Source organism: Palaemon carinicauda, chromosome 30 (assembly GCF_036898095.1).
Source record: "Palaemon carinicauda isolate YSFRI2023 chromosome 30, ASM3689809v2, whole genome shotgun sequence".
Lineage (NCBI taxonomy): Eukaryota > Metazoa > Arthropoda > Malacostraca > Decapoda > Palaemonidae > Palaemon > Palaemon carinicauda.
The window spans coordinates 55,412,871-55,439,733 of NC_090754.1; the positions used below are offsets into that span (position 1 = coordinate 55,412,871).

Genomic DNA, 26,863 nt, shown 5'->3' on the forward strand with positions numbered 1-26,863 from the left:
AGGACTTGATTGCTTACGTTGTCTTCACTATGACATTTTGATTATCATTATTGGCTGAATTAATGTTATCTCTTTATCTCATAGGCTTAATAACATAATTATCTTGTTTGAGACCTAAAGTAAAACCTACAAGTAGAATTTGGAAAGTTATGAGACTTGGTAGGCCTTAGGCCTCGTAACTGATTTAATCCCCATTAGGGGCTTTGTTTATTTTTCGTTTCATTAATAAAAAGAATTAATATGGTTCAATACAGAAGTAATAAATAAACAACAAAGCGGGTATATGTATGATACGGGCCACCTGACCAAGAATACGGCAGTGTAAGGGGGGTCTCGGGGGGGGGGGGGGCGTTACCCCCCCTCCCCTTAGGTAAGTAGGTAAGGACGCGGCTTGTAGGTCAGGTTAGGGGGGGGTTTAGTTTAGGTTAGTTGGTGTCCATTTTTTATGCCCGCTGGAGGAACTGGCCGCTGATATACAAAGACCCCCAAAATTAATTACCTGATATAACCTAGAGTACCGGTGTGAAGGTCTGAACCATCCCCCGGTCTCAGAATTCTCCTTGATAATCTGTGCATGTGCGAACATTACCGTTTGCCAGTGCATACGAGGTTGATGTTTTATTTTCCTGTAATGTCAGCGTGGGCAGCTCAACATTACCGCTTGCCAGTACATACGAGCTTGATGTTTTATTTTCATGCGAGCGAAGCGAGCTAATGTCGGAAAAGAACCATTATACAATGTCAAGGAGAATTATTTTATTGCGAGCGAGCGCACAGCGGAGCATAAACCACTAAAGACTAACAAAATATTACCGAAATCTAATGGTTTTTGCTTAGGCGGGGGTTCGCTTCGCTCGCAGAAAAAGAAAAACGTCAAGCTCCTATGTTCTGGCAAGTGGTAATGGCTAGGTGGGACTCTTTCGAAATATTACCAAAACTTTTTCCAGTAGTAAAACTCCCATTTTCTTGAACTCGGGCCAAATAGTTATATAAACGAGTCGCGCTTGACGTTTGCATGACGTAACGTCATTCGTACATCTTTTCCTTGCAATTGGTATGGCTATATGCATGATGATTTGTATATCCTGCTTGGCTAAGTATGCGGAAGTAATAATACATTTATTGTTTATAAGTCTGACTTTTGTTGTGCACATTGGTTATCAAATATAATTAAATATAACTCCTAATCTTATTTTACTGTTAGAAAATTATTGATATACTGTAATATGCTTGCTAAATAAATTTTTTTATACTGAGTTTTGTTAGGTTATTGTATGATGCTTTTTCCAGCTGGTTATGTCATGTTTTAAGCATTTCTGACCGTTAGTAGTGGTACAAAGTATTATATTTGTTTTCCTCCTCATATATGACAATATTTGGGAATCCCAGTAGGATACTGGGGTTAGAATACCAGTAGGATAATGGGGTTAGAATGCCAGTAGGATACTGGGGTTAAAATACCAGTAGAATACTGGAGTTAGAATGCCAGTAGGATACTGGAGTTGGAATGCCAGTAGGATACTGGGGTTAGGATGCCAGTAGGATACTTGGGTTAGGATACTGTGGTTAGAATGCCAGTAGGATACTTGGGTTAGAATACCAGTAGGATACTGGAGTTAGAATGCCAGTAGGATACTGGGGTTAGAATACCAGTAGGATACCTGGGGTTAGAATACCAGTAGGATACCTGGGGTTAGAATACCAGTAGGATACCTGGGGTTAGAATACCAGTAGGTAATAGGTTGGTCAGGGCACTAGCCACCCGTTGAGATATTACCACTAGAGAGTTATTGGGTCCATTAACTGGCTGGACAATACTGCTGGGGTTAGAATACCAGTAGGATACTGGGGTTAGAATGCCAGTAGGATGCTTGGGTTAGAATACCAGTAGGATACTGGGGTTAGAATACCAGTAGGATACTGGGGTTAGAATGCCGGTAGGATACTTGGGTTAGGATACTGGAGTTAGAATGCCAGTAGGATACATGAGGTTAGAATACCAGTAGGATACTGGGGTTAGAATACCAGTAGGATACTGGGGTTAGAATGCCGGTAGGATACTTGGATTAGGATACTAGAGTTAGAATGCCAGTAGGATACATGAGGTTAGAATACCAGTGGGATACTTGGGTTAGAATACCAGTAGAATACTGGAGTTAGAATGCCAGTAGGATACATGAGGTTAGAATACCAGTAGGATACTTGGGTTAGAATACCAGTAGGATGCTGGGGTTAGAATGCCTGTAGGATACTTGGGTTAGATTAGAATATCAGTAGGATACTGGGGTTAGAATACCAGTAGGATACTGGGGTTAGAATACCAACAGGATACCTGGGGTTAGAATACCAGTAGGTAAAAGGTTGGTCAGGGCACCAGCCACCCATTGAGGTATTACCGCTAGAGAGTTATTGCGTCCATTAACTGGCTGGACAGTACTACTGGGATTAGAATACCAGTAGGATACTGGGGTTAGAATGCCAGTATGATACCTGGGGTTAGAATACCAGTAGGTAATAGGTTGGCCAGGGCACCAGCCACCCGTTGAGATATTACCGCTAAAGAGTTATTGGGTCCATTAACTGGCTGGACAGTACTACCTTGGATCCCTCTCTCTGGTTAAGGCTCATTTTGTCTTTGCCTACACATACACCGAATAGTCTGGCCTATTCTTTCTACATTCTCCTCTGTCCTCACACATCCGACAACACTGGGAATGCCAAACATTTTTCTTTACACAAGGGATTAACTACTGCAGTGACATTGTTCAGTGACTACTTTCCTCTTGGTAAGGGTAGAAAAGACTTTAGCTATGGTAAGCAGCTCTTCTAGGAGAAAGACACTCCAAAGTCAAACCATTGTTCTCTAGTCTTAGGTAGTGCCATAGCCTCTGTTCCATGGCCTTCCACTGTCTTGGATTAGAGTTCTCTTGCTTGAGGGTACACTTGGGCATGCTGTTCTATCTTGTTTTTCTTCCTCTTGATTGTTTTGAAGTTTTTATAGTTTATATATAAGATATATAATTTAATGTTATTACTGTTTTTAAAATGTTTTATTTTAATTATTTATTACTTCTCTTTTAGCTTATCTACCTCCTTATTTCCTTTCCTCACTGGGCTATTTCTCCCTGTTGGAGCCCTTGGGCTTATAGCATCTTACTTTTCCAACTAGGGTTGTAGCTTGGCTTTTAATAATAATAGTAATAATACCGGAGTTAGAATGCCAGTAGGATACCTGGGGTTAGAATACCAGTAGGATACCTTGGGTTAGAATACCAGTAGGATTCTGGGGTTAGAATGCCAGTAGGATACCAGGTTTAGAATCCCAATAGGATACTGCGGTTAGAATATCAGTAGGATACCTTGGGTTAGAATACCAGTAGGATTCTGGGGTTAGAATGCCAGTAGGATACCAGGTTTAGAATTCCAATAGGATACTGCGGTTAGAATACCAGTAGGATACCTTGGGTTAGAATACCAGTAGGATACTGGAGTTAGAATACTAGTAGGCTCTATGGCAAGATGCATTTCAACAACGGTAGGACAACATCGACGTGTACGTCTTTCCCATGTTTTGTCGGATGAGAAGACTGCTCAACAAGACAAGAGTGATCAAAGATCTAATGATGACCCTTGTAGCTCCGCTATGGCATCATGCCGAGTGGTTTCCAGACCTCCTGCAACGATAAGATCTACTCAAACAGCCAAACGCGAACATCTTCCACAAGACCATGCAGTCGATTTGATTTCATGCGTGGAGACTATCCAATGTCACCTCTCTCTGAAGGGCTTTTCATGACAAGTTGTGGAGTGAGTGTCTGGACACTTACGTAGGTCCTCAGCCTTGGTCTGCCAGGCAAAATGGAGAGTCTTCTGTGGTTGGTGTCGTGGAAGGAATATCTCTCCACTCGATGCCACTATTCCAGTGATAGCGGAGTTTCTTGTATACCTTTGGGAGGAAAAGCTCCTTTCAGTATCGGCGGTCAAAGGCTATCGCTCAGCCTTAAGCCTTGCCTTCAAGTGTAAAGGAGTCGATATTTCCTCCTCGTTAGAGCTTTCGTTACTCATACGTAGTTATGAGATCACTTGCCCCCAGTTAGAGATCAGGCCTCCTCCTTGGAATGTGGTTTGCTTCTGGAGATCCTTAAAAGGACCTCCCTACGAATCACTACGGCATGCATCTGACTAAAATCTCACTTTGAAGATGGCGTCCCTGTTCGCTTTAGCCTTGGCAAAGTGAGTCGGTGAACTTCATGGCCTCTCATATGACATGGCCCATTCAAGGGGATGGGGGGAAGGGACACTCAGCTTCGTCCCTGAGTTTATTGCTAACACTCAAAATTCGGGGGTACTGGACCATAGATTTGGGCCCTTTCAGATTGCGAGTCTTCTTTCTGTAAGCAACGACTCAGATCAGTTTACTTTGCCCAATGAGGAGTTTGAGATACTATCTTAAATGCAGTGCAGCAACACGGCCCAGACTAACATCTCTTTTTGCTAGCTCAGGGAGAGTAAAGAGGAGGATCACCAAGAGCACAGTTTCCTGCTGGATTCGCCAAGTGATCGAAAGAACCTTGGCTCCTGATCCTTCTCAGGCTTGTCGACCTAGAGCCCACGACGTCAGGGGAATCAGTACTTCCCTGGCGTTTAAACGCAACTTATCCGTGTTGCAGGTTCTCCAAGCTGGCATGTTGAAAAGACAAACCACTTTCATAGCCCATTACCTTAAAGACGTGACCCACAGGAGACTCGATACGTTTACTATTGGTCCTGTGGTGGTTACGCAACAAGTGGTTTAAGATACCTCAAGCTCCTTGATGGATAAGTAGCAGTTGGTTGAGGGCATTGGTCACCCTGGTTAAAACTTAGATGAATGAGAAGAATCTCTGGCTTCTTTTCTTCATCTTCCCCTCCCTGGGGGTACAGCACCATGGTTCGCTCTGCAAGCATGGTTCAGCCTCTGCAGGTAATTATCACTTCCCTTGTGTAGCTTAGTATAAGTTATAATTTGTTACTGTCTACGTCCCCATTGCTTTCTGCGAGAGAGTAGTTGGATACATCTTGTTGTTTTCCCATATAAACTCAGACGTTCATATAAACAACCTCTATTTTACTACATTGCACAGGTCGCAAGTATACTCGCTTTGTATATTTCAGTGAGGTGTCAAAGTTTTCCCTAGACCACAGTCATATACTGTATTAGGTCAAACCGGGTCAATGTCCATGCCAGATCTTAGGACTTCCACCCCCCTAAGAGTGAGTCATCCTCATAAATAACGTAAGGTTTGTTAGTATGGGAACAAATGAAATTTTCAATATTAAACTTAGCCGGTGATTATATAAGCTGCAGCTCTGCTGCCCGACAGAAAAACTCTACGCTCGAAATCCGCCAGCGATCGCTATGCAGGTAGGGGGTGTACTTCAACAGCGCCATCTGTCGAGCAGGTACTCAGTACTCAATGTAAACACAGAACTCAATTTTCTCTCTGTCGTGCCACCGGCAAGACCTACTAAATTCGCTGTTGCTTACTGGATTGGTTTTCACATATTTTGGTGAAGTACACATTTCTAGTTTTGAGCTTTCGCTTTGCAGACGTTATCTTCAATACATCCTTGCATTCTTTTGTTGATTTTGGATTATTTGTTGACGACTTTGGATAGATTTTGAATTCCCCTTTGACTAATTCAAAATGGCTGACCCTTCTCAAGTCCCTAAGTTCAGGAAATGTAATGCTAGGGACTGTTCAAGGCGTCTTCCGAAGGCCTCTATCAATCCTCACACCGTTTGTTCCAATTGTCGGGATAAGACCTGTCAATTGGAAGATCGATGTGAGGAATGCGTTGGGCTTTCGGAATTCGATTTCATCGAATTCCAGAAATACACACGTAGGCTAGAGAGAGATAGAGTCAGGAGAAGTTCATCTCGCTCCGTTGAATTTTCCTCTCCTCATGCCCCACAACCTATTCCTTCCCCTGTAGTGGTTGCTCCTGATCCCCCTTCTAGCACTCAACAACCTTCGATGGCAGATATGATGCGTGCCATCCAGGCTCTGGGTGAGAGAGTCGAGTCATTGGCGAGTGATCGTAACCAACTAATGGCAGACGTCAAGGAGTTGAAGTGTAAGAGTGCAGTGGGTAGTGACAAAGTGAGTGGTAGTGTTGTGGAAAGTGTTGTAGATAGTGTTGCGCTTGAGGGTTCGTCTGTTCGTGCCTGTCGTCCTCCCAGTCCGGGACCTCTTGCAAGCTCCCAAGCCCAGGGGAGAAGCAATGTCGTACGACCAAAGGGTTCGAGAGGCTTTAATCAGCGAACAGACGTTCCCTCCGTGGTTTCGGGCGTATCTAACCAAGATCGCCCCACCCACGCGAAGACGAGAGAGCCCATTTATTCCTCGTCTGCGGAAGAGGTTTCTCGGAAGAAACCATGGACCAAGGTCTCGCGGCCTCTTAAGCGCAAGTCGGTCCCTTCCGCGCAAGTCCAACGGCCCAGTTGTAGCCACTGGGTCAGTTCGGACTCGCTGCAGTCTTCCGATGACTGTTCACCTCCTAAGATAGGCAAAGCGGTACCGCATCAGGCAGTAACACCGTCTGTTGCCGCACCTGCTACTGTAGACCCTAAGTGGTCTTTGCTGCAGACCATGCAGGCACAGTTAACGTCATTGATGCAGGACTTTCTTGTGGAGAAGGTTGACGCTGCACCAACCTCTAGCCTACAACCACCCACGGTTGTGCGTCCAGTGGACGCTGAGGCTACCTTCTCCCGCACTCCAGCTGTGAGAGTCCCGCCACCCATGCGTTCCAGTGTACCCTGCCAGCCGCATGTTGACGTTCAGCGACGCACGGAACCTTCCGTTGACGTTCGCGAGTTACAACAACAACCTAAGTTGTTTTGTTTTGACGCGGTGCGTCAACCTCCGCAACCCAGTGTGGATACCTCTACTCACCCACAGCAGACTAGACAGTCTGGAGTAGATGCTTTGCGTCCCCGCGCTGCTATGGTTGTTGCCAGTTCACAGACTGGGCAACAGTTCCATGACGTTGCGTCCGGTTCAGTCACGCGTGCACCCGTGCTGCCGGACTCAGCTGACCAGCCGATTCCTACTCCTTTGCCGCTTCCTCCTCAGTTTTCAGATGATGGACTCTCTGATGATGACGACGCTGCACACATTGACGACCCGCATACGGACATCGACGAACCCAAGACCACGCAACCCTCCTTGGACTTTAGGAAGGTTCTTGCACTGTTCAGGGAGATGTATCCTGATCAGTTTGTATCTGCGGCCCCACGCTCGCCTCCATCTGAGTTCGCTTTAGGCACGCAGTCATCCGCGCCTGCCTTTACGAAACTCGTCCTCGCCCGCTCGTCTAAGAGAGCTTTACGAGTGTTGGGAGAATGGATGCAGTCCAAAAAGAACCTTGGGAAGACAGCATTTACGTTTCCCCCTGCGAGACTCTCTTCCAGATCGAGCGTCTGGTATGCCACGGGAGAAGTTCTCGGCTTGGGAGTTCCTGCCTCTGCCCAGGGCGACTTCCCAAGTCTAGTAGACTCTCCCCGCAGGCTAGCCATGAGACGCTCTAAGATATGTTGGTCTCCTTCAGATTTAGACCATCTGTTGAAAGGAGTGTTCAGAGCCTTCGAGGTTTTTAACTTTTTGGATTGGTGTTTGGGAGCGTTGAGCAGGAAGATCTCCCCTTCGGACAAGGAAACTTCCATGCTCATTATGTCCTGTATGGACAAGGCCATACGTGACGGATCCAGTGAGCTTGCGGCTTCGTTCGTTTCCGGGGTCCTCAAGAAACGGGAAAACCTTTGCTCGTTCCTGTCAGCGGGAGTAACACCGTGTCAGAGATTGGAACTTCTTTTTGCTCCTCTCTCAAAGTGCCTCTTCCCAGAGGAATTGATAAAGGAGATTGCTACCTCCTTGATTCAGAAGGACACCCATGACCTGGTTGCGTCCTCTGCCCGCAAAGCCACCCCTTTGCCTACCGTATCTAGACCCAGGATGGACACTCCAGCGTCCAGATTCATTCCGCCCTTTCGTGGCAGAGCCTCCAGCAGAGGAGGTGCTCGTGCCGAAGGGAGACGTGGGAAGAAGAAAGGTACCAAGTCCTTTAAAGGCAGAGTCTGACTGCCACCTTCTTCAGACAGCAGTGGGAGCCAGACTCAAGAACTTCTGGCAGATCTGGGAGAAAAGGGGCGCAGATGCGCAATCTGTGAAGTTGCTAAGAGAAGGGTACAAGATCCCGTTTGTCCACAAACCCCCTCTAGCAACGTCTCCCATCGATCTCTCTCCCAGGTACAAAGAGGAAGACAAGAGGCTAGCCTTGAAGCAGGAAGTGTCTCTCTTGCTACAAAAGGGAGCTGTAGTCAAAGTCCGGGACCATCAATCCCCGGGCTTCTACAACCGTCTCTTCTTAGTGGTAAAGAAGACAGGAGGGTGGAGGCCGGTGCTAGACGTCAGTGCGCTGAATGTCTTTGTCACAAAGCAGACGTTCGCCATGGAGACCACAAAGTCAGTTCTAGCAGCGGTCAGAAAGGAAGACTGGATGGTCTCTTTAGACCTAAGGGACGCATACTTTCACGTCCCCATCCACCCAGAATCCCAACCTTTTCTGAGATTCATTTACGACAAGGTTGTCTACCAATTTCAAGCCCTGTGCTTTGGCCTAAGCACGGCTCCTCTTGTATTTACGAGGCTGATGAGGAATATTGCCAAATTCCTGCATTTAGCGGATATCAGAGCCTCCCTCTATTTGGACGACTGGCTTCTAAGAGCGTCTTCCAGTTGTCGCTGTCTGGAGAATCTAAAGTGGACTCTAGATCTGATCAAGGAATTGGGTCTCCTGGTCAATATGGAAAAGTCCCAACTGGTCCCATCCCAAACTATAGTGTACTTAGGGATGGAGATTCACAGTCAAGCTTTTCGGGCTTTTCCGTCGGCCCCCAGAACAAGTCAAGCCCAGGTATGCATCCAGAACATGCTAAAGAAGAAACGATGTTCAGTCAGACAGTGGATGAGTCTGATAGGGACGCTATCATCCCTGGAACAGTTCGTTTCGTTAGGGAGACTACACCTCCGTCCCCTTCAATTCCATCTAGCTGTTTACTGGAAAAAGGACAAGACGCTAGAAGCGGTCTCGATCCCCATTTCCGAGAAGATGAAGTCAGCACTGACTTGGTGGAAGGACAGTATCAACCTCAGAGAGGGTCTGCCCCTGGCTGTTCAGACCCCCAACCACGTTCTCTTCTCGGACGCATCGGACACGGGCTGGGGTGCGACACTAGACGGTCGGGAATGCTCGGGAACGTGGAACTCGAATCAAAGAACGTTACATTTCAACTGCAAGGAGCTACTGGCAGTTCATCTGGCCTTGAAAAGCTTCTAGTCCCTCCTTCAAGGCAAAGTGGTGGAGGTGAACTCGGACAACACCACGGCCTTGGCGTACATCTCCAAGCAAGGAGGGACCCATTCTATGACGTTGTACGAGATCGCAAGGGACCTCCTCACCTGGTCAAGAGATCTAAACCTTTCTCTAGTAACGAGGTTCATACAAGGCAATATGAATGTTATGGCGGATTGCCTCAGTCGGAAGGGTCAAATCATCCCAACAGAATGGACCCTACACAATATGTGTGCAAGAGACTATGGGCCACTTGGGGCCAACCTACCATAGATCTCTTCGCAACCTCGATGACCAAGAGGCTCCCAATATATTGCTCACCGATCCCGGACCCAGCAGCAGTTTATATAGATGCCTTTCTACTGGATTGGTCACATCTAGACCTTTATGCATTACCCCCGTTCAAGATTGTCAACAAGGTACTGCAGAAGTTCGCCTCTCACGAAGGGACAAGGTTGACGTTGGTTGCTCCCCTCTGGCCCGCGAGAGAATGGTTCACCGAGGTACTTCAATGGCTGGTGGACGTTCCCAGAGCTCTTCCTCTAAGAGTGGACCTTCTACGTCAGCCACACGTAAAGAAGGTACACCCAGACCTCCACGCTCTTCGTCTGACTGCCTTCAGACTATCGAAAGACTCTCTAGAGCTAGAGGCTTTTCAAAGGAGGCAGCCAGGGCGATTGCTAGAGCGAGGAGGACATCCACTCTTAGAGTCTACCAGTCGAAGTGGGAAGTCTTCCGAAATTGGTGCAAGTCGGTATCAGTATCCTCAACCAGTACCTCTGTAACCCAAATAGCTGACTTTCTATTATACCTGAGGAAAGAAAGATCCCTTTCAGCTCCCACTATCAAAGGTTACAGAAGCATGTTGGCAACAGTCTTCCGTCACAGAGGCTTAGATCTTTCCAACAACAAAGATCTACAGGACCTCCTTAAGTCTTTTGAGACCACGAAGGAGCGTCGTTTGGCTACACCTGGTTGGAATTTAGACGTGGTACTAAGATTCCTGATGTCAGAAAGGTTCGAGCCACTACAATCAGCCTCCTTTAAAGATCTCACTTTAAAGACTCTTTTCCTGGTTTGCTTAGCCACAGCTAAAAGAGTCAGTGAGATTCACGCCTTCAGCAGGAACATCGGATTTTCATCTGAAACGGCTTCATGTTCTTTACAGCTTGGTTTTCTAGCCAAAAACGAGCTACCTTCTCGCCCTTGGCCGAAATCGTTCGACATTCCAAGCCTTTCAAATATGGTTGGAAATGAACTAGAAAGAGTCTTATGCCCTGTTAGAGCTCTTAAGTTCTATTTAAGACGAACTAAATCTTTACGAGGACAGTCAGAAGCTTTATGGTGTTCTATTAAGAAACCTTCTTTACCTATGTCAAAGAATGCAGTTTCCTATTATATCAGACTGTTGATACGAGAAGCTCATTCCCATCTGAATGAAGAAGACCATGCTGTGCTGAAGGTAAAGACACATGAAGTTACAGCTGTCGCTACTTCAGTGGCTTTTAAACAAAATAGATCTCTGCAGAGTATAATGGACGCAACCTATTGGAGAAGCAAGTCAGTGTTCGCGTCTTTTTATCTTAAAGATGTCCAGTCTCTTTACGAGAACTGCTACACCCTGGGACCATTCGTAGCAGCGAGTGCAGTAGTGGGTGAGGGCTCAACCACTACATTCCCATAATTCCATAACCTTTTTTAATCTTTCTCTTGAAATGTTTTTTATTGTTGTTTTTTTGGGTTGTCCGGAAGGCTAAGAAGCCTTTCGCATCCTGGTTGATTTGGCGGGTGGTCAAATTCTTTTCTTGAGAAGCGCCTAGATTAGAGGTTTTGATGAGGTCATGTAGTATGGGTTGCAACCCTTCATACTTCAGCTCCTAGGAGTCGCTCAGCATCCTAAGAGGATCGCGAGGCTCAGTAAGGAAGACGTACTTAAAAAAGGCAGAGTAATTGTTCAAGTCGACTTCCTTACCAGGTACTTATTTATTTAATGTTTGTTATTTTGAATAACTGCTAAAATGAAATACGAAATCCTTAGCTCATAATAATGTGAACAATTAATGCTGGTCTCTACCCACCCCCCTGGGTGTGAATCAGCTTATATAATCACCGGCTAAGTTTAATATTGAAAAATGTTATTTTTATAATAAAATAAATTTTTGAATACAGTATACTTACCCGGTGATTATATATTAAAGGACCCTCCCTTCCTCCCCAATAGAGACCCAGTGGACCGAGGAGAAAATTGAGTTCTGTGTTTACATTGAGTACTGAGTACCTGCTCGACAGATGGCGCTGTTGAAGTACACCCCCTACCTGCATAGCGATCGCTGGCGGATTTCGAGCGTAGAGTTTTTCTGTCGGGCAGCAGAGCTGCAGCTTATATAATCACCGGGTAAGTATATTCAAAAATTTATTTTATTATAAAAATAACGTAATTCCGAGATAATTTATATTTTTTCCTAACTAATACAAACCTGGAGTTATTTATATAAATTGGCCCGCCATCACCTGTCCCCCAGAAGTCCTGCCTGCAATAAAAAGGGACGTCTCACTGCTGAGAGTATATATAGAGGTGGCTGGGTACCTCCAGTCTACCCGCTTAAGCGGTTAGGCAGGGTTGCCACCTCGCAATTATAGTCTAATGGTTACCTCCAGCTGCCGCTGAAATAGTTGTGTATTATCTCTGAATTTGTCATTGTTCCGTAACCGAAATACAAACCACGCTATTTACATTGGGTTTACCTTTCGGCGTAGCTGAAATTGACGAGCCAATAGATTTTAACGAGGGTTAACTACCCCCGCGCTAGTTAGCGGGGGTAGGGGAAGGGGTAGCTTGCTACCCCTCCCCCCCACACACCGGTGATTTGCTTCACTTCACTTTTGGCTCGGACGATGTACAGACGTCTGTCTATCGTCCTCGTTTTTGACAGCCTTAATCTTTTCTTTGCTTTTCCTCAGCTTTGTGTGTTTGAAGTTGGCCTCGCCCTTTGCTGTTCATCATGCGCAAGTGCCCTGGGATTGCCGGCCGCCCTTGCGGTACCTTCATGTCTGCGGTGGATACCGATCCTCGCACCCTTTGCCCGCAGTGTCGAGGCCGACGGTGTGATAGTGAAAATACATGTAGTGAGTGTAGGGAGTGGTCTGCCTCCCAGTGGGAGAGGGTTGCCTTGAAGGAGGAAGGCTCTCGGGACTCTTCTTCCGCTGCCCAAACCTCCTCCGAAGCTCCCCCTCGTCCGGCTCCTAGTGAGAGGCCGCCGAGTGGGAGCGCAGGCCCTAGTTCTGTTTCCCGACCTCGGGGTGCGGGAGAGGGCGTCGCCTCCCATAGCGGGGCGGTTCCTCCTCCTCCTCCGGGGGAGGATTTTGATAATGTTAACTCTATGTTTAATGATGATCTTTTTCAGTTTTGGGGTTCCTTGGGGCTTAAGGGCCTGCCCTCCAAGGAAGCCCTGTTTGACCTTATTCAGTTGGGGGCTGCTGTCAAGCAGTCGCCGGTGATAGCAGAGGTAGATCCTCTGTCTATCGTCGACGTCGTGGTGGCAGAGGCTTCAGACGAGTCTGGTCAAACCTCTGCGGCTCCTGATGGTGATGACGTTGCTGAAGGCTCTCCTCCCCCTTCTGTACATCCTTCGGAGGGGGAAGGGGGTCCTACGGGCTCTCCTGCGGCTAAGTCTCCCCCTCGGGGGAGCACTCTGACTGAGACTCCTCTTCGGAGGACTGATGATCCTGACGACCTTCCTCGTGGCCACCTTCGCCGTAAGGCTCATCGTCCGCTTCGCCGCAAGGGCCTCCCGTCTCCCTATAAGGGTGTCAAGAGGCGCCTTTTCGAGTCTTCTCCTCCTCCGTCCTCCGATGGGGACTCTTCTCACCAGAAGCAGTCTGTAGCAGCAGGGTCCTTAGACCTCTCCGGGGATTGTTCACGTTCTCCTACGCCTTCCAGACCTTCTACTTCCTGTGCAGATGGCCAGCCGTCTGATCTCATCAGCCGACGGGCACCGGTCCCTTCGGGGCAAAGGGATGTCGCCCACAGTGTGGGCACTTCCCTTGCGCGTCAGGGTTCCCCTGCGCGCCCTTCTGCGCGTTCACGCGTAGTTGCACACCAACGCTCTCCTGCTCATCAGCGCTCTCCTGATCGCCAGCGCTCTTCTGATGATCAACGCCCTACTGCTCGCCAGCGCTCTCCTAAGGACAACGAACATCCTCCTGTTCCTGCTGCGCGCCAACGGTCTCCTGAGCACACTAGACCTCCTGCTCGTCAGCACGCACCTGCGCTTCCAGTTCCTGACACTCGCCCTGTGCGCCCACGCTCGCTCACGTGCCCTAGAACTCCGGTTCAGGACTTGGGCAAGGACTCAACTTCTCCTCGCCCTCGCGATCCTGCCAGCTTTCTCCTGCGCAGCAACGCGCGCGGTCTCCTGCGCGTACATCTAGAATTCCTGCACGCCCACGTGCCCACGCGTCTCCTCTTCCTGAGCCCACTCGCGAGCGTTCGCCTTTGCGTGTCGTGCCGACAGTTCCTGCGCAGCCTTCTACGCGCCGTCTCCCTGCTCGCCAGCGTTCTCCAGCGCGACAGCAATCTCTGACGCGTCAACGTTCTCCTGCTCGTCAGCGTTCTCCTGCGCGTCAGCGTTCCCCTGAGCGCCGGTGATCTCCAGATCCTCCGCGTGATCCATTGCCTGCGCGCAAGCGCTCTCCTACGCGTCAGCGCCCAGCAGATCTGGAGAAACATAGGTCCCCTGTGATCAGCTCGCCCACGCACGGTCGCTCGCCTGCGCGTTCTACGCGCCATCGCTCGCCTGCGCGCCAGTGTTCGCCAACGCGCCAGTGTTCGCTGACGCGCCAGTGTTCGCTGACGCGCCAGCGTTCGCCGACGCGCCATCGCTCGCCCACGTGTCACAGGTCTCCAGGACACTATCGGTCTCCTGAGTGCTCTTGTTCGCCCACGTGCCAATGCGTTCACTCACCAACGCGCTCACTCGCCAGCTCGCCCGCTCGCCCACGCGCTTACTCCCCTACGCCCCCGCGCGCCCGTTCGCCCGCGAGCGATCGCTCCCGCGCTCGTTTGTCTTCGCGCGATTGCGTGCCCGCGCTCCAACAGCCCCTCGTGTGCGACTCTTTCGTGTTACCCTCGCGTGAGCGTTAGCACGACCCCCGTTCGCTTCGGGTTCTGCAGCTCGTGGGAGCAGCAGTGACGAGTGTCGCCAGGTCGCAATCGGGATCGCCTCCACCTAAGCGCAGGTCTCTTTTGCAGGACAGGGAAGGACCTTCGAAGAGGTCAACGCAACTTTCTTCCCCTTCTTTTTTGCAGGCAGGTCCAGTGGTGTCCACTCAGAAGGATCGCCCGATCCCCTTCCCTCCAGCGGGAATTTCGGACTCTGTGTCCGTGTCTCGGCAGTCCTGGTTTGGTCCTTTGATGCGGGCGTTAGTGAAGGCTATGAAGCCGGCACTCGCCGATCTAGGACACAAGCCAGCGACGGCCTCGCCCCCGCTGAAGAGGAGAGGAGTGGACTTCGTGGTGACTTCTCCCAGGGAGAAGTTGGTTCCTAAGAGGTCCATCAGGAAGGCCCCGTCTCCTTCGCAGTCGTTTTCTCCTTCTCCCGTTGACGGGGCTTTTCCGTCCTCGGGAGAGTCCAGTGAGGCGGCGGTCTCCCCCTCGGCACCAAGGGGGGAGTCACTTCCTCGTGGAGGAGAATCGTCTCGCGCGGAAGGTGCCTACCAGACCACTTTGCTGGAGTCTTGTATCCCGCCCAGGAATGAACCCAAGGACTCCAAGACGTTGCCGAAGTCTTCTGCACGTATTCGTCAGGAACCAGCTAGACCCCGGGAGAACGTCCACGTGTCTCCCCAGGAAGAACTTCCGGGGACAGGAGACTTAGCTGCCAGTCCGCAGGGAGGAGAGCAGCAAGAGTCTGAGCATGCCTTCTGGCAGGTCTTGGGCCTGATGAGACAGCTCAACGGGTTCATGGACCCTGTGATCGCCCCCCGTGAAGGCAAGGACACGGTCCTGGATCAGGTTTATGGAACTCAGAAGCCCCCAAAGGCCAGTGCGGCTCTGCTCTGGTTCCAGGGGCTGAAGAGTGCCAAAGCCAGGGCCAACGCTCAGCTCGCAGTATTCGCTACCTCCAGTCCTTCCTCTGCCTTGAACAAACTCCTCCCACCTCCTCGTCTCCAGCAGAGGAGGTATTTTGAGATCATGGGGGAGTCTAGCCTCGCTCTTCCCCTCCACCATTCGGCAGAAGAGCTTACTAGGGGAGTTCCTCTTGAGAAACTCTCCGCCCGGCAGGTGACGTTCTCGGCGTCGGAGATTCTAAGCCATGAGAAGGTCGCGAAGTGCGCCATGCAGGCCACTTCGTGGCTGGATGTCTGGCTAGGTTCTCTGGGCATCCTATTGCGCTCTGAGGATCTGTCTAAGGAGAGCAATAGGAAGGCCCTGGAGACCTTCCTCCTCTCGGGCACTCGCTCCATCGAGTTATTGGCGCATCAGGTTACCAACCTGTGGGCCAACTCGGTGCTCAAGTGTCGTGATGCGGTGACCGAGAAGATCCATCCGAAGGTCCCCGCCGTGGACGTCAACAGGCTCAGACACGCCTCCCTCCTCGGGGGGAATTTGTTTGAGCCCCAGGACATGTAACGTACAGCTGAGAGGTGGAGGAAGTCTAGTCAGGACTCCCTCCTCCAAAAGGCCCTTGCATCTCGGCCCTACAAGCCTCCAGCTCCGCAGCAACATCAGCAGCAGCCTCGCAAGACACCGAAGCAGGCGCCGGCAGCTAAGAAAGTGGTGTCTAAGCCCCAGCCCTTTCCTGCCAAGGACAAGAGGGGCGGTAAGTCCTCAGAGGGAGCGGCCGCGGCCGCAAACGCTAGGAGTGGCAGTCCCCCCGCGTGTCCACCTGTGGGGGGATGCCTTCAAAGTTGCGTGCACAGGTGGCAGCAGCATGGGGCCGATGCTTGGACGGTCTCCGTGATCGGCCAAGGGTATCGCGTCCCATTCACGACATCTCAACCTCCCCTGACAGCGAATCCAGTGTCGTTGAGCTCCTATGCCATGGGATCGGTAAAGGGGCTAGCCCTTCGGGCGGAAGTCGAGACCATGCTCAAGAAGGATGCTCTCCAGGAGGTCGTCGACGGCTCCCCAGGCTTCTTCAGTCGACTCTTTCTTGTAAAGAAGGCGTCTGGAGGCTGGAGACCCGTCATCGACCTCTCAGCTCTGAACAAGTTTGTCAAGCAAACTCCGTTCAGCATGGAGACAGCGGACACGGTGAGACCACAAGACTTCATGTGCACACTGGATCTGAAGGACGCGTACTTCCAGATCCCTATCCATCCATCTTCCAGGAAGTACTTGAGATTCAGCCCAGACAGCAAGACCTACCAGTTCAAGGTGCTGTGCTTCGGTCTCTCCACAGCACCTCAGGTGTTCACCAGAGTGTTTACCCTGATTTCGTTTTGGGCGCACAGGAACGGCATCCGTCTCCTCCGTTATCTGGACGACTGGCTGATTCTAGCAGACTCGGAGTCGGCCCTTCTTCGACACCGAGACAGGCTTCTGGGACTTTGCCACAATCTGGGGATCATGGTAAATCTCGAGAAGTCCTCTCTGCAGCCGTCCCAACGACTGGTTTATCTAGGCATGTTGTTAGACACCAATCTCCACAAAGCCTTTCCATCAGACGACAGGATAGCAAGGCTGAGGAGGGTGGCGGAACCCTTCCTCATGCGAGAAGAGCTTCCTGCCCAATTGTGGTTGCGTCTCTTAGGTCACCTGTCCTCCCTGGCCCGTCTGGTTCCAAATGGCCGTCTCAGGATGAGATCCCTGCAGTGGCGGCTCAAGTCCTGGTGGAATCAAGGATCCGATTCCCCGGACTTCCTGGTCCCGATAGGACCTTCGGAACAGGCGGACCTACGGTGGTGGCTGGTCGACGAGAACCTGCGAAAGGGAGTGGATCTTTTCGTCCTGCCCCCGGAATTGATACTGTTTTCGGACGCGTCAAAAGAAGGATGGGGGGACGCACATTCTGAACCAGAGGACCTCAGGCCTTTGGTCAGAATAAGAAAAGTACCTGCACATCAACTTGCTAGAGCTGAAGGCCGTTTTCCTGGCTCTTCAACAGTTCCAATGGACCCTGGCGGGTCACTCCGTGGTGGTGATGAGCGACAACACCACGGTAGTGGCTTATATCAACAAGCAGGGAGGTACTTTTTCGCAGCAGCTATCCCATCTTGCAGTAGAGATTCTGAGGTGGACCGAAGTCCACTCGATAACACTATTAGCTCGCTTCATTCCTGGCAAGAGGAATGTGCTCGCCGACAGTCTGAGCAGGGTTTCGCAGATAGTGAGTACCGAGTGGTCTTTGGAACCTCAGATAGCCAACAAAGTCCTGACTATGTGGGGTTCCCCGACCGTGGATCTGTTCGCGACAGCTTTGAATTTCAAACTACCCCTGCACTGCTCCCCAGTCCCGGACCCCAAGGCTCTCTGGCATGATGCTTTCCAGCAACGGTGGGACAACATCGACGTGTATGCCTTCCCACCGTTCTGTCTGATGAGAAGGGTGCTCAACAGGACCAGACTATCGGTCAACTTGTCGATGACTCTGATAGCTCCGCTGTGGCATCACGCGGAATGGTTCCCGGACCTTCTGCAGCTCCTGACGGAGCTCCCGAGAGAACTTCCCCCACGACACGAGCTACTCAGACAACCACATTGCAACATCTTCCACAGAGCCGTAGCCTCGCTTTGGCTTCACGCCTGGAGACTGTCCAGCGTCTCCTCACGGAGAGAGGCTTTTCGCAACAAGTTGCAGAGAGAATGTCTCGGCACCTGCGAAAGTCCTCTGAGGGAGTCTACCAGGTGAAGTGGAGAGTCTTCTGTGGTTGGTGTCGTGGGAGGGGTATCTCTCCACTTGATGCCACTATTCCAGCCATAGTGGAGTTTCTCGTTTATTTGCGGGAGGAAATGCGCCTTTCAGTCTCAGCGGTGAAAGGCTATCGCTCAGCCTTAAGCTTGGCTTTTAGGCTGAAAGGAGTGGACATTTCTTCCTCGCTGGAACTCTCTCTACTCATACGTAGCTATGAGCTTATCTGCCCTCAGTCGGAAGTGAGACCTCCTCCTTGGAACGTGGTTCGGGTCCTCAGGGCTCTTAAGAGACCTCCCTTCGAACCATTACGCCAGGCCTCTGATCGCCACCTGTCTTGGAAGACGGCTTTCCTGCTCGCTTTGGCCTCTGCCAAACGAGTTAGTGAACTTCATGGTCTCTCGTACGACGTCGCCCATTCAAGGGGATGGGGGGAGGTAACGTTCAGGTTCGTCCCTGAGTTTGTTGCCAAGACTCATAACCCTGGAGTGCCGGACCCACGGTTCGATTCTTTCAGGGTCGCGAGTCTCCGTTCTGTAACAAGCGACCCAGACCAGCTGCTATTATGTCCAGTGAGGATTTTGAGGTGTTACTTGAAGAGAACAGCTGCAGTTCGTCCTCAGGTGCAAGCATTGTTTGTTAGCACAGGCAGGACGAAGAGGAGGGTCACCAAGAACACCATCTCGGCTTGGATTCGAAGGGTTATCCATCACGCCTTGAATCCGGACCCTCCTCCGTCACGTCGCCCTAGGGCACACGACGTCAGGGGCATCGCTACGTCCCTGGCCTTCAAGAGAAACTTCTCTGTGACGCAGGTACTTCAAGCTGGGGTCTGGAAGCGTCAGACGACCTTCACAGCCCACTACCTGCAGGACGTGACCCACAGGAGCCTCGATACTTTTTCTATCGGCCCTGTGGTGGCTGCGCAACAGCTGGTCTAGCCTCAGGCTCCTTTATGGACAAGTAGCAGTACGTTGAGGACGTTGTTACCCGGTTTTAGTCTGCGTGAATGAAAGAGTATGTCTGACTCTTACTTCTTTCTTCATCCTCCCCTCTCTTGGGGAAGCAGCATCCTGGTCTCCGCATAGCTGACCTCAACCTCTGCAGGTAAACCATGCTTCCTTGTGCTCCTAGTATTAAGCTTAATACTGTCGCGTCCCCCATACCCTGACGAGGTGGTATTGGGAACGTCCTATCCTGGATTCCTATCTAAAGGTCTCAAGGTCAACTTCATAGGACGAGTCACGCTCTTTCCTCCACACACAACTTATGTAGGCCACACGTTCCTTGCGGAGCGAGGAACTTCTGAGGTTCAGGGACTCCTTTTCTCGAGTGCTACTCACTTGGAGTCGGAGTCCCCGGGTAAAGCCAAAGTCAGTAAGGCTGGGGACTTTCCACCCTTCCTAAGGGGTAAGTCACCCAATGTAAATAGCGTGGTTTGTATTTCGGTTACGGAACAAATGACAAATTCGGAGATAATTTGTATTTTTCCTAATCATACAAACCTTAGCTATTTACACATATTTGCCCGCCAGCCCTGTCCCCCAAGTCAAGTCCTACCTCTAAGTGAAGTGAAGCAAATCACCGGTGTGTGGGGGGGAGGGGTAGCAAGCTACCCCTTCCCCTACCCCCGCTAACTAGCGCGGGGGTAGTTAACCCTCGTTAAAATCTATTGGCTCGTCAATTTCAGCTACGCCAAAAGGTAAACCCAATGTAAATAGCTAAGGTTTGTATGGTTAGGAAAAATACAAATTATCTCCGAATTTGTCATTTTTGATGTTACTGATTTTTAAATATTTTATTGTTAATTATTTCTCATATTGTGCATCTATTTCCTTATTTCCTCACTGGGCTATTTTTCCCTGTTTGATCCCTTAGGCTTATAGCATCTTGCTTTTCCTATTAGGGTTGTAGTTTAGCTTCCAATTATGATAATAAAAATAATAATAATAATAATATAAAACAATTTTCACATGTTTTTTTCTGTAGTATTAAATAGTCAAATTTGTATGGGTGCAATTTACATTACTGTACATAGATTATAGAAGTTTATTATACAGCACAGTAGATATACATGTATAATAATTTTGGGGAATTAGAATATCTTATATTAATATGCCAAAAGGGTTAATTTATCTTATTAGACCTATTGGTAACTTTTAAAAGTATTGTTGTAGACATTAAAATGCATGACTACAGAAGGCCCTCAACTTAAAAACTTAATTGGTTCCGAGAATATGTTTGTAAGATTTGTTAAATTTTGTCCGAGGATAAGCGTAACCTGAATATCATGCCTATGATTTCCAGCTGTAAAAGTAAACAAATAGTTTGGTTTCATATGAAATAGATATCAGGTTATTACAAATGTCATTTTGCTTTCTGCATTAAATTATACAATATGGTTTTATTACAGTATTTGATTTTTGTTATTTTCAGTTGGTTTTGTTTTTGTATCTCGGACTGTTTGTAAGTTGGAACCTTCTGTACACCATTGGAGGTGGTAGAGTAGTTAACCCTTTTACCCCCAAAGGACGTACTGGTACGTTTCACAAAACCCATCCCTTTACCCCCATGGACGTACCGGTACGTCCTTGCAAAATAAATGCTATAAAAATTTTTTTTTTTTTCATATTTTTGATAATTTTTTGAGAAAATTCAGGCATTTTCCAAGAGAATGAGACCAACCTGACCTCTCTATGACAAAAATTAAGGCTGTTAGAGCAATTTGAAAAAAATATACTGCAAAATGTGCTGGGGAAAAAATAACCCCCTGGGGGTTAAGGGTTGGAAATTTCCAAAGAGCCTGGGGGTAAAAGGGTTAATAAGGTGGTAGAGTAGTGATGGAAACCTAACACGAGATTTCTCTTGCAGGTGACAGGTTGAGTGCCGAAGATGGTGGACACCTTGCTGCACGCGGAGCTCTTGGCAGCTTGCTCCTCCCTTGGATATAGCGATGGGATCAAGTACTACAGAGAAGCCCACTGCCTGGAAACCACGAAGGATTTAGTCCGCTACCTGAGGAAAGACGACGAGAGTCACGAAATCAGGCGAGCTCTCGGGGAAACTCGGGTCGTTCAGACCGACTTGATCCCCATGATACGGGATCACAGCGAAGATGCGGAACTGTTCGATGTGATAATCAGGCTGCTGGTTAATCTGACAAATCCGGTCATTCTGCTTTTTCGAGAAGAACTGCCCGAGGAGAAAGTAACTCGTCAGCAGTACTTGCATCTGTTGTCCCAGCAGCAAGCATACAAGGAAGCTTTTGTAGAAGAGAAAGTGTGGAGTGTACTCGTGGGGAAACTAGGCGAGCTACTGCAGTTGGATTGGGAGAATCGTCAGGAGGATGACAGGCTCATCATTGAGAGGATATTAATCCTTGTGAGAAATATTCTTTTTGTCCCAGCCAGCCCAGAGGAAGAGAAAAGGACCGAGGACGATGCATCGATACATGACCAAGTTCTCTGGGCCCTGCATCTTGCTGGGTTCGAAGATTTGTTGCTCTACATAGCATCGTCTGAGAACGAGCAGGATTTGTGCATGCACGCCTTAGAGATTATATCGTACATGCTACGGGAACAGGATCCCGCCCAATTGGCCAAAGCCGGCCTCCAACGATCCCAGACAGAGAAAGAAAAGGACGAAAAGGAGCTGCAGGAAATACGTAGGAGGGAGGCCCTGAAGAAACAGCAGCAGAGAAGTAAATACTACGGAGCTCGTCATTCCAGGTTCGGCGGAACGTACTACGTCCAGAACATGAAAAGCATTAGCGACCGTGACTTGATCTCTCACCGACCTCTGGCAGATGTCAAGTCCATTAATTTTGATTTCGCCAAAAGACCGAAAAAGACCGCCAGAAACAGAGCGGACATGGTGCACAACACTTCTACGAGACGTTCGACTCTCGCCATTCGTTTGTTTTTACAAGAATTTTGCATCGAGCTTTTGAATGGAGCTTATAACAGCATCATGTATGTAGTGAAGGACAATCTGAATCGGGCCAAGTCCCAGGAACACGACGACACGTATTACATGTGGGCCATCAAATTCTTCATGGAGTTCAATCGACATCATGAATTTAAAGTCGAGTTAGTTAGCGAAACCCTCAACATTCAGATGTTCCATTATCTTCAAACGCACTTGGAAAATTATTATGGAATGATGACAACGGATAAAAAGAAAATTCCGTTTTGGTCAAGGAGAATGCACAAGGCCTTGAGAGCTTATCAAGAGATTCTTATGACCCTAGCATATATGGACAAGTCCACCGAAGATTTGAAAGAAGCCGCAAGGGTTCTGAAGAGCAAGCTCTTCTATGTGGTAGAGTACCGGGAAATGATTCTCGTCCTTTTGCAGAATTACGATCGAAGAAAGATGTCCATAGTGTACCTCAAGGACTTGGTCGAGACAGCTCACACATTCATAAAGCTTCTCGAAAAGTTCTGCGGCAAAACCAAGCATATCATTGTTCAGAGGAAACATAGAACAAATCAGAAAAGAAAGAAGCCTAAGGCTGTCAGCACTCAGTTGACTGAAGATCAGCTGCAAGTTATGTGGGATGAAATGTCGGCCGAGTTATCGTCGGTAGTACAGGGAGAGGCTGGAGATCTTCCGGAGATGATACCTTTTGACGCAGCCTCCGAGGATCCGGACGAGACGCAAAAGGAGAATGCCATGAGGCGAATAAACGCCTTGCTGCGCAGAAAGGAAATGCCAGAGGCCGTCTCTCTCCTACGAGCGGCTCGAGAAGTTTGGCCAGAGGGGATTTTTGGCGAACAAACAATTTCACCGTCAGATGAGTTTTTATCTCTGAGAGAAATTTTTATGGCAGAGTTAAATCCTGTTGAACCACCTCAAGAAGAAGAGGAGGAGGACGAGGATGATGAGGAGGATGAAGAGGAAGAGGCCGAAATGGAAGTACGAGAGGAGGATTTTGATTTTCAGTCTTTTATCAGACGGTTCGCTCACACGAAAGTTATGCAGGCATATGCCCAGTTGTTTCAGCAGTATGCGAAAAACAACGCCAACACGAATCATTGCATCTTGCGGATGTTCCACAGAATTGCCTGGGATTGCAAACTGCCTGCGATGTTTTTTCAAGCTTCTTTATTCTGCGTCTTTCGAGAAGCGATGCACGACGACAGAAGAAACACCGACGAGAGTGTGAAAGAGATAGTGAAGTTCGGCAAGTTCATTGTAAGAGAATTTTTCAAAACGTACGAAACGAATAACAAGGTTTTTGCCGAGCTCTTCTTTTGGAAGGACAACAAAGAGGCTGTTGAAATAATGTGCGGTTATGAGTTCTCGGCATCCGGCAGGGAAGCTGCTAAGAGATCTTGGACCGAAGAAGAGGAAGACGAGCTGCGTAGACTGTACCAAGAGTTTGAAAATGCCCCCATGGAAACCCTGGCGAGTAAAGATTGCGTTGAGCTCATTCTGGATAATCTCATCAATCAGAAGCGAACACGGCGAGGCGTCATAAAGAAGCTGAAGGATCTAGGCCTCATCACGCAAGCCAGGGATGTGAAGTCTCGTAAATCTGTTAACGTTAGAGCTCCAAAGATGTGGACTGAGGAAGAAGAAGGAGAATTAAAGATGTTGTTTGAAGAAAATAAAGATGCCATGGATATCGTTGGTAGGATTTTGGATCACATGGTAATGAGAAGGCCGAAGCCGAGGGTAATTGAAAAGATATTGGAACTTGGCCTCGTTTCAGATAGAAAAGAACTCAGAAAGAAGAGAGTGAAGAAACCTAAAGTGAAGAAACCTAAGAAGAGAGACACCAGTGATCTTGGCGAACGATTTGAAGTCCCCGACGATGACGACGACGAAGTTACGGATGGGAGTGAATCTGAAATGTCGAATGGCGAGGCCACCGAACCGTCTGACGATGATGATGAGGAAGCACCGCTGCGTAAACCCTCGCAAAAGCAAGCATCGCACAAACCCTCACAGAAGCAAGTATCGTATGTAGCCCCTGTCGTTACTCCGGGCTTAATAGCGCAAGCATTGAAAACTGTCGTGGAAGCCAACATGCAAACCCCGTTAGAATGGCTCATCGGGGTGCTGCAAGATGTCGCAGATGATCGTGAGGAAGATGGTGACTTCGAACCCATTCCAATCTTGGCCTTAACAGAAGCATGCACGGATGCCATGGAAGACGGGAAATTCCAGGAACTGGTGAAGTTACTTGGGCTTCAGCCACCACTCAATCATCAGGAGATGTTCTGGCGTGTTCCATCCAGGCTCAGTGTCGACGCCTTGCGGAAGAGGGTTCATTACTTGAAGCAGGGCTTGTCAGGAACTCCTATTGATGTTCCGTCAATTGAAGAACCTCTGGATCCTCCTGTTGTTGAAGAAATAGCAGGACCAAGCAAAGCAAAGAAGAAAGGTCCTCGGATATCTAAGAAAGACTCGAAGAAAGATAAGAAGTCGGGTTCCACCGATTCAAAGCCCAAGGTCAGACGTCAGCGGAAGAAAAAGAAGGCTTTGCCAAGTGAAGAAAATTCAGATGCCGAAAACATAGACCCCGAAAACAAGGAAAATCACCAAAGTGGTCCATCGCTGCCTATACACGTGGATGATTCTGTCCCACTTTTGCCTGTACATGTAGACGATTCCGTTCCACTTTTGCCTGTTAGAGGCATCGAAGAGGATTCGAGTGACGACGATATTCCTCTGTCGAGGCAAGTCCCTGCGTCATCCCAAGTGAAGAAGAGACTCGGCTCTGATAGCGAATCCGACTCAAAGTTATCGGCTCCGACACTGAAGAGCGCGAAAAAGAAACGCCGTTTTGTTGTCGACGATGACTCGGATGATGAGGCTCCCCTGGTGGCAAGTCAAGACTTGAACCTTCACATGGACACAGAAGTTATAGACACTAACACTCAAGGCATCTTGAGACTCGGCTCTGATGATGATGATGACAGCAATGATGTTCCTCTGAGTATTCCCAGACAGAGAGCTAAAGCTGTTATTGAAAGTGATGATGAGTAGTGTGTGGATTGAAGTTTAGTTTGAATTTTTTTTTTATAATAGTTTTTTCATAGTGTTTAGCAATGAATAGAAAATCTTGATTTTATATTTTAATAGCATTGAATAGTATTTTATTTGTGTTCCCTATTGGATGTGTTAGTGTTTTATAATTGAGAAAGAATGATTTATTAATTTTGGTCTTTTATTTAATGGAGATAATCTTTTTTGCTTCAATCTTGTTGAATATTTAATCAATTACGGATCCTGTTTACAGAGACCTGAGTTGAGAATTTGTTTTCTTACCATGTTTACAGTGCCTTAAATTATGACTTCTTTCGAGTACCGGTAGCTTGAAAGGCTATTGAAAGTAAATATACCTTTATATCCTCTTGATTTTATAAAAGTTTCGGCTTTTCTTTGGCTTCTGAAGAAAGAAAAATTTAAGCCAAACCTGTCAACATATATCATGTTCCTTTTGATTTTTAGAATGGGCCTTATCCTCAAATTCTTAAACTTACTGACAGTACAACATAACATATGAATAGTTATAATATTATGTAAAATGAATTTGCAATATTAGTGGCCTTTGGTGATGACATCAAATCAGAAGAATTACAAACTTCTGTCATTGTGTGATGCCAGTTAAATGCAGTAATTAATCAATCAGGGATTAGAATTCAAGCCTTATTTCATGTGTGCGATACAATTTTCATGATTGCAAGACTGCAAGTTAATTTCGAAGCTACGGTAGTGAGTAGTATATTTAAAGGTACTGATGATTTGGATGAAATTATACTGTATTTTAGAAAATTGTATAACGCAGCAGTTTCTGGTGCTGGCAGTGTAGTGGTCCTTTTCGAGTTCAGTCGTGAAGGATGGAAGTGTTGGAAAAATAAAACAAGTTATGTTTTAGTTCTCTCTCGTTTGTGTCATTATGTGAAAAGGAATCAAACGAAAGTCGGATACATTTGTGGGAAGAGACTGAAAGGGACCAGTTAAGAAGTTTAAGTTTAAAGACAATGTGGCTAGTCACCTAAAGGAACACTAATAAGAACCTTTGACATAAATCTAATGTCTGAAGTTGGCAAAATGTGGCACATTTTAGATATGCCCTCCTTTTTTGATGGACAATTCTACCATAACATTATTTTATTTTGTTTCCACAGTGTGTAGAGTTTAGTAAGTTCTTTGACATAAATCTAATGTCCTTTTTGATGGACATTTCTACCATAACATTATTTTATTTTGTTTCCACAGTGTGTAGAGTTTAGTAACTTTGTTACAAACCCACCTATCTCAACATCATCATTAAAAAATAAAAGTTATCTTCCCTGTTTGCTGAATGCATCATCCAGAAATTTATTGGAACTTTGATACTGTTGCAAATGGAATTTATGGAAAAAGTTTCTCCTGAGATTAATAATGTCCCCTTTTTTTTATTTATTAGGCATAAAAGGAATTCTCGTTTCAAGATAAATATGGAATTGAGTGTTTTATTTTGTATATAAAATATATATGTAAAAATTATATTGTAATAAAATCTTTTCTATAGTTATTGTTTTATTACAATTTCTAGTTATTTATTTTTACTGTTTTCAACATGAATAATTCAATAGCCACTAAGCTTTTTATTGCTTTTA

The 26,863-nt window shown here is 47.8% G+C and overlaps 2 protein-coding genes across 3 annotated transcripts in view; both read left to right on the forward strand.

Annotated features, from left to right (window-relative positions):
* timeout (circadian regulator timeout) overlaps positions 1–26,667 on the forward strand; it is a 26,862-nt gene extending 195 nt beyond the window's left edge. The window contains exon 2 of the mRNA XM_068353819.1: positions 21,120–26,667. Within this exon, the coding sequence (XP_068209920.1) occupies positions 21,141–25,244 (4,104 nt within the window). The 5' untranslated portion in view covers positions 21,120–21,140 and the 3' untranslated portion in view covers positions 25,245–26,667. The remainder of the gene's footprint in view (positions 1–21,119) is intronic.
* Positions 1–26,863, forward strand: part of LOC137623146 (uncharacterized) — a 419,809-nt gene that overhangs the window by 214,815 nt on the left and 178,131 nt on the right. The window lies entirely within an intron of this gene.